The sequence below is a fragment of the Meriones unguiculatus genome, chromosome 7 (genome assembly GCF_030254825.1).
Source record: "Meriones unguiculatus strain TT.TT164.6M chromosome 7, Bangor_MerUng_6.1, whole genome shotgun sequence".
NCBI classification, from domain to species: Eukaryota; Metazoa; Chordata; class Mammalia; order Rodentia; family Muridae; genus Meriones; species Meriones unguiculatus.
This window is the reverse complement of record NC_083355.1, coordinates 35,681,601-35,689,933: the sequence shown is the minus strand read 5'-3', so window position 1 is coordinate 35,689,933 and position 8,333 is coordinate 35,681,601. Positions and strand designations below refer to the sequence as shown.

The 8,333-nt window shown below is 37.5% G+C and overlaps 1 protein-coding gene across 7 annotated transcripts in view; it reads right to left on the bottom strand.

Moving 5' to 3' along the window:
• Window positions 1-8,333, bottom strand: part of Ggnbp2 (gametogenetin binding protein 2) — a 36,604-nt gene that overhangs the window by 1,705 nt on the left and 26,566 nt on the right. For all 7 annotated transcript variants that reach the window (XM_060387095.1, XM_060387094.1, XM_060387092.1 and 4 more), the window contains 5 exons: window positions 4,782-4,976; window positions 3,013-3,160; window positions 1,470-1,595; window positions 1,232-1,380; window positions 20-268 (listed from right to left, as the gene is read on the bottom strand). In XM_060387095.1, the coding sequence (XP_060243078.1) occupies window positions 20-268; window positions 1,232-1,380; window positions 1,470-1,595; window positions 3,013-3,160; window positions 4,782-4,976 (867 nt within the window). The remainder of the gene's footprint in view (window positions 1-19; window positions 269-1,231; window positions 1,381-1,469; window positions 1,596-3,012; window positions 3,161-4,781; window positions 4,977-8,333) is intronic.

Sequence of the window (8,333 nt, the reverse complement as noted above, 5' to 3'; positions counted from 1 at the left end):
GATATCATGAACTACTTACAAGAAGTTCAACTAAGCTCTTGGCGCCTTTTCCAGAGTCAGGACCAAATGACATTTCTGTAGGTTCTGTGAACTGTGGAACACTTTTCCTATGCTCACACCAAGGCAATGGCTGCCCACCCTTCTCAGCCGTGCAACAATTCTCAGGATGTGCATCTTTGGTCTTGTCACGGTGAAACACTGTGTGCATGGTGTTTCCTGAGGTCTCTCGATTACCTGGATCTGTAATACAGCTTCCAAGTTTTTGGATCTAAAACCAGGGCAAGAAATTTCCCAAGGGGAGAAAAAAAGGGGGGGGAGGAGGAATTATTTTTCAAAGAAAAAAAAATTCCCAGGTAACTAGTGACTTCCAGGTTAGATGACTATCCAGACAAGACAGTAAAAAACCAAAACTAACTAAAAGATTCTGTAGTATAGTACTTGAGAAGTAACACTGAGTAACAGCAGCAGCTGATATTTTTACGTGACACTTAACCCATTACAGATGATATGCTAACCTGCTGTATCTTACTTCATCTTCATAGAACCTAAAAGTCTATTATCCTCATTTTTGCAAAATGAAAAACTATATAAATTTCTCAAGATTATATACCTAATTAAAATCAGAAAGTATTGGGCCTAGAGAGATGGCTCAGCAGCTCAGAGCATCTGCAAAGGACCAAGGTTCAATTCCCAGCACTCACATGGCAACTCATAAGTCATCCTAATGCCAACTGCCAAGAAACCCTATACTCTCATCTATCTTCTGCAGGTACCAGGTAGCCATGTGGTGCCCACACATACAAGAAGGTAAAACATTCATACACATAAAAGAAATAAATCCAAAGAAAAAAATAATTACAAAGTACTATAAAGAGATTATTAACCACATTTATGATTCACTTAAACTTCTGGACAAATAAAGACTCCCTACCCCATATCCACACCCACAAATAACAAAACTATGTAAAATACTCATTCTTAACATTTTTTTTGAGATACTGTTTCTCTGTGTAGCCCTGGCTGTCCCAGAACTCTGTAGAGAAAGCTAGCCTCAAATTCAGAGATCTGCCAGCCTCTGCCTCCCAGTGATGGGATTAAAGGTGTGTGCCACCACCACCCAACTTAAAATCCTCTTTAAAAATCCCTCATCAATAAAGCTGTGCATGCCAACTCAAGGAACATAGGGTGTTTTTAAACTGCAAAAACTTTAATTGCAAATCACCACACTCACATGTTCATCGCATTTCAACATCTTGCTTTTCTTTTTCTTCTTTTTATTTTTTCCTTTTGTGTTATTTTCTTCAGAATTTGCCCAACATTCAACACAACTATCACCATCATCTTCTTTGTCTTCACAGTGATGAACACAGGAATCTTCACCTACAAAAATTAATAACCCTTCTTATTTATGGTGTTATATCAGCCATGTAGTAGTTACTAATTAATTAGGAAGCTTAACCCAAGCATACCATGTTCATCATGGTTACAAATTCCCTCAGTGCAGGCAACATCTGAACCTTCTCGAGAACCTGTTTCACTTCCTTCCATGCTAGATGAATATCCGCAATCACTACCATTACAGTGTGGAGATATGCCTGAAAATACAGCAGGTGAAAATAAAGCTTAACTCATGATCCAGGAAAAAATATCAAATTTTATTGCTTATTAAAAGTACAATTAACATTTATATGCTTTTGTGTCTTGTAAGAAAAGAACCATTAAGTACCTGACTAAATCGTATGATAAAGCAACCTTAAAAGTCTCATTTCAGCAGGGCAGTGAGGGCATATGTCTTTAATCCCAGCACTTGGGAAGCAGAGACAGACAGATCTGTGTTCCAGGCCAGTCAAGAGTACAAACAAACCCTCTCTCTTTTTTTTTTTTTTTAATTTATTTATTATGTATACAATATCTGCATGTATGCCTTCACATCAGAAGAGGGCACCAGATCTCATTATAGATGGTTGGGAGCCACCATGTGGTTGCTGGGCATTTGAACTCAGGACCTCTGGATGAGCAGCCAGTGCTCTTAACCTCTGAGCCATCTCTCCAGCCCCCAAGAAACCCTATCTTCAAAAACAAAAAATACAGTGCTGGAGAGATGGCTCAGAGGTTAAAAATACTGGCTGTTTTTCCAAAGGTTCTGAGTTCAATTCCCAGCAACCACATGGTGGTTTAACCACCTGTAGTAAGATCTGTTGCCCTCTTTTGTGCACAGGCAGAGTGCTATATAAATAATAAATCTTAAAGTAAAATTTGCTAAAAAAAAAAAAAAAAAAAAAAAAAAAACCCGACAAAATACTAATTCCACCAAAAAAGGGGTGGAGGGGCTGTTAGAAACTTGGCTGGGCATGGTGGTACACACCTTTGATTCTAGCACTTAGGAGGCAGAGGCAGGGGGATCTCGGAGTTTGAGACCAGCATGTTCAGGACAACCAGGGCTATTACAAAAAGAAATCATGCCTCGAAAGACCCAAAAAACAAACAAACAACAACAAAACAAAACAAATTCCAAAAATCTCTAAAATCATTTATATTTAAAAGAAGAATAGATCTAAGTTTTGTTTTATTTTGAGGGAGGGGAGCTAGAGAGATAGCTCAGTGGTTAAGAGCACTGGCTGCTGGGTCTTCAAAATGAGTCCAGGACAACCAGGGCTCACAGAGATATCCTGTCTTGAAAAAACAAAAATCAAAAACAAAGGAAAGAGCATTGGCAATTCTTTCAGAGGACCTGAATTTAATTCCCAGCACCCACATGATGGTCTATAACTCCAATTCAAGATCAACACCTTCACACAGGCATATATGCAGGCAAAACATCCAATGCACATAAAATAAAAGTAAATGAATTACTGAAAAACAGAGAGGTTTTTGTTTTTGTGCAGGGTCCCTCTGTACTGGGATTAAAGGCATGCAGCACCTTGCCAAGCAAGTATTTTTTTTATTATTGTTGACTAAATTTTTATTTTATTAATTACAGTTGTTAATTTTTAAAAAGAATTATTTACTCACCTTTCTTTATTTTAGGGGACCCCAAAAGATTGCCACTGCTAGGACAAGTACACGATGTATTTTCATTGGTAACAATTACTTCTACACAACTATTACCATCTTCAGCGCTGCCACAAGCTTTGCAGCTATTTTCAATGAAGTTTGTTTCCTTTAAGGATGGACATTAAGAAACAATAAAAAGATTTATTTATATAATAATTACATTTTAACTTCTAATTAACTAATTAAACAGCAGTTATAAGGTTAGAAAATTAAGAATATCCATATAAATAACCAGAGACTAGCCAGAGGCTCCTGTCTATAAGCCCAGCATTTGAGACAGAGAAATTGCTGCTACAAGGTTTTGAGAAAGGGTTTCTTTGCATAGCTCTAGCTGCTCTAGAACTCAGCGAGTTCTGCCTACCTCCGTCTCCCAAACATTGGGATTAAAAAGTGTGCTACCATGCTTGGCTACTGCTGCAAGTTTGAGACCGACCTGAGCTGCATAGGGAGTTCCAGGATAGCCTGGGATACAGGGTGAGATCCTATCTCAAAATACATACATTTAAAAAATAAAAAAAAGTACACCAGGCAGGCAGCAGTGGTGCATGCCTTTAATCCCAGCACTAGAAAGGCAGAGGCAAGTGGATCTCTGAATTCGAGGCCAGCCTGGTCTACAGAGTGAGTTCCAAGTCAGCCAGGGCTATATAGAGAAACCTTGTCTCAAACAAATAAACAAAAAAAAAAAAAAAAAAAAAAGAAAAAGTATAAAGCTACTTCAGTATGAACTATAAGAAAACAGAGTGAGGGCTGGAGAGATGGCTCAGAGGTTAAGAAACTGGCTGTTCTTCCAAAGCTGTTCTTCCTGAGTTCAATGCCCAGCAACTACATGGTGGCTCACAACCATCTATAATGAGATCTGGTGCCCTCTTCTGGTGTGCAGACAGAACAGTGTGTAAATAACAAATAAATTTTTAGAAATTTAAAAAAGAAAACAGAGTGAAAAAATAGGGAACCCAAGCAAGCAAGCAAGCAAACAAGTAAAAGTTAAACAGCAATGGCGCCTCATTAAATCAAGAGCAGGGCAACCAAAATGTACCAGAAGCAAAAATTCCTGTGGCATATCAACGCACAAAGCCTCCCTCAAGGAAAATCTACTTTTGGCAACTATTTGAGCTGAAAGCTGAATTAAGAACAATTTCACTTCAAGCTAATTCAAACTAATGTGTTTAGTGGTCACTCCCCCTAACATGAATAAAGTAAATCTGTCAATTCAAAAACAACAATAACAACAACAAAAAAACCCAGTAATTAAAAAAAAAAAAAGGCAAAATCCACGCATTTTGAAACAATGGCAAGAATTTTGAAAACATGTTTTCTGAAATGAGGTTTCACTATGTTGATTAATTTAATTAATTAAATTGATTATTTGATTAATACAGAGTGGGCTTATAATTTTTTAAATGGTCTAATATTTCTCCAGTTTAATATATATTACAGTAAATACTGATTAAGTATAACCCACAAAAGATTTGGCTACTTTAAGAGACAGGGGTTCTAGAGGTGAGAACTGATCTCTGTCATTCACAAAGACGTTCCGTATTTTGACTTTGCTATAGACAACAAACCAACACAATGCCTTTATAAAATGAATGCAGGCGTTAAATATCGTGGCTTACACGTGATTTTGGAAGAAAAGCCAATACATAAATTACAAGACCTCATCTTTAGAAAAGCAGAGTAAAAACACCCAAAGTCTTACTTCTACCCAAAGCAACAGCAACACATACCTTCTCTTGGCTGACTGCCTTTTCATCTGCTGTGTGTAAGGAAGCAGGAATATCACACACACACTTATTTTTTCGTCTGTTCTTCCGTTTTTGGCGTTTCTTTTCTTGCTTGAGTTCTCTAACTCGTTCTTCCTCTGAAAATTCCTCACAAAGTTGTTCCAAGCGGCTAATACCCTGTACTTTCTCAACAGTCATCTATTATAAAAACAAAGTTGAATGTCAACATCCATCGTAATTTATTTTTCCAATGCAATTGTTACTTTAAAAAGTTTAAATATCGCACACATCAAATAGTATTTTATGCAGCAATTTCAGACGGTCCCCATAAAGATCTTAAAAGGTTTTCCTGATTTCTGAGGCAGTCTCACAGTACAGCTCAAGCTGGCCTCAGACAAACAGCACTTCTCCTGCAACGGCCTTTAAGTGCTGGAATTACACATGTAAGACACGCATACCATGTCCAGCAAAAACTCATTTCAATATTTTTTCTTCTGCAGTGTTAAAGATCAAACTGAGAGACTTCCACATATTTTAGTATTTTAAATAATAATGTCCTAAAAATGGACTCAAGAAGTTAATATACAACAAGAACCTAAAAGAAAAAAAGTTAGCCAGCTGGCCACAGGTGGCACACAACTATGTAATTCCAGCACTCAGGCAAAGGCAGGCAGATCTCTGAAGTTCAAGGTCAGCCTGATGTACAAAGCAAGTCCAGAACAGCCAAGGCTACATAGAGAAACCATCTCATAAAACAAAACAAAAAACAAAAGAAAAACAACAACAACAAAAACATTGCTATTCAAGTCAACAATATTCTGGTTTTCCTTAACTGTATTCCAAACACACATATACCATATACATACCCTATCCCCTTATTATTAAGGACTGAACCCAGGAAAACTGAGACACACCCTAGTCTTTTTACCTGTGTATGTGTATTTTACATAACTTCAGAATACTTAAGGAATTCATGGATTGTTGGAGGTTGGTCTGATGCATGTTACTAGCCCTCAAGATCTGGGTACACCTATCCTTGTTGTGTAAACCTACCTGATTGGCTATTTAAACTGCCTATACCAGGGCAGGGCAGAATGAGGCAGGCGTGGCAAAGTTTCCCAGGCTTGGAGAGGGCAGAGAGAATCACTTGGGACAGATGACGGGGAAGAAAGGAAGGAGGAGGACACCACCATGGGTAAGCAGGAAGAAGAAACCATGTGGGTGAGGAGAAAGAACTCCCATAAAAGTGTGGAAAGGCCCAGATAAAGATTAAAAGCAAGTAACATGAGATCATGGATGGAAAGTGGTCCAGCTAGAAAGGACTAGGTGCGGGGCTAGAGAGATGGCTCAGTGATTAAGAGCACTGGGTGCTCTTTCAGAGGTCCCGAGTTCAAGTCCCAGCAACCACATGATGGCTCGTGACCATCTACAATGGGATCTGATGTCTTCTTCTGTCATACAGGCATACATGCAAATAGAACACTCGTGTATAAATAAATAAATCTTTTTTAAAAAGAAATTAATCTTTAAAAACAAAAAAAGGAAAGGATTAAGGTAGATGGCATTGAATGGGGGCTAGGAGATGGACGGTGAGGATGTCAAGACAGTGTAAGTAAATATCTACCTAGCCCCAAGAGAATAAGGCAATTATAAATCTAATAGGTGTCTGTGTCCTATCATTTCTAATACCGAGTTAGATAATACTGCCATGATAAACTTATGGCTAAAACTAAACATATAGCCCAACACCCATTTATTTATTTGTTTGTTTGTTTGTTTGTTTATTTATTATTTTTTATTTACTACAACAATGGATGAGTTTCTGTAAATGGTTTCATCCTATTTTCAAAAGGACAAGTAACCCAGTTAAAAAGTTAGAACCATGGCTTTATATATCTAACACAAAACAGTCATTAAAATAAATACACAAACTCTATTAATATAACTGAAAAAAGGAGACCAAACACAACAGTATGCACAATAGCAGCATTATTAATACAAGCCTTCAATGTTTTTTAAATAAAGATTTATTTATTTATTATTTATACAGTGTTGTGCCTGTATGTATGCCTACATGCCAAAAGAAGGCACCAAATCTTATCACAGATGGTTATGAGCCACCACGTGGTTGCTGGTAATTGAACTCAGGACCTTTGGAAAAAACAGTCAGTGCTCTTAGCCTCTGAGCCATCTCTCCAGCCCCTTCAACGTTCTAAGCAGACACTTTTTGTTTTGCTTGTACAGTTCCTGGAATTAAATCCAGGTCCTCCCTGCATACTAGGCAAACATTCTAACACTGAGTCATGCCATGAGCCCCTAAAACAGCAGTTCTCAACCTGGGGATTGAATGACCCTTTCACAGTGGTTGCCTAAGACAATCAGAAAACACAGATATTTACATTATGATTCATAAAAGTAGCAAAATTAATCATGAGGTAAAAACAAAATAACTTTTGGCTAAAATAATAATAATAATAATTTTTGGCTGAGGTCACCACAACATAAGGAATTGCAGTAAAAAGTGGCAATAAAAAGGTTAAGAAGCACCGCCCTAAAAGTAGTTCTTACTATCATTTCATGTATGTTATAGTTTCAAGGACAGAATAGCTTCAGTGTAGATAAAACAAAAAATTCAGGAAAGACCAAAAAACAAGTATTTTGGCAAACTGCTATAAATAATCAAAGACCAAAGGTAAAAACAGCATTGAAACTGAAGGTTTAGTAGACACAGAAGCAGATATAACAATCATTTCACCAAAATCTTGACATCCAGATTGGCCTCATCAGATTCTAGGCATTAGAACTTTATCTCAGGTAAAACAAAGCTGCAAGATGGGTCAAGTATATAAGGGTGACAAGGACAAATAGGAAAATTAAAGCCATATGTTACTAATACAGCCATGAATTTATGAGGACATGACTTGTTGCAGCAATGGAAAACACAAATTAACATTCCTCCAATCTCAGAAACAAACCATAAATATAATAAAGAATGCTTCTGAGAAAAAGTACTATAAAACAGTCACAGACTGTTCAGGTTGTTCGTAAGCAGGACACAACAGCTGTGGAAGCTAGACTGGATAGAAGGAAACAAACAAACAAAAACTGAATTAAATCTGCCTGTATATTTTAAAGATGTCTTAACCTCAGAATGGACACTGGGACATGGGCTCTGTTGGGGAAGAGGTTTTGTCTGTGTTTCCACAGGGGAAGAAAAGCTGTGGATATTGATAACGGTTAGATTCAAACAGGAGAGATCTGAATAAGGAGAGGCGATAGTTCAGACACCTTGGTCATGCAGTCCAAACTAACTTAGAAAAACTGATAAATGCCTTTCCTTTGATCAGGCATGAAAAAAACTAAAATAAAATGTATTTTTGAATGATACCAAAGGTACAACTTGCCTTGCTGGCATGAATAAAAAAAAGGGTTTTCTTAAATCATTTGTCTTAATTCCATGTTATGCTAAACTGACTTGATGTGCTGCGGTGATTTGGTGGCTTGGAGAGGGATAGTGTGAAGAGGGTGAGAGGGAGGGACTGAGAGGAGGAAACG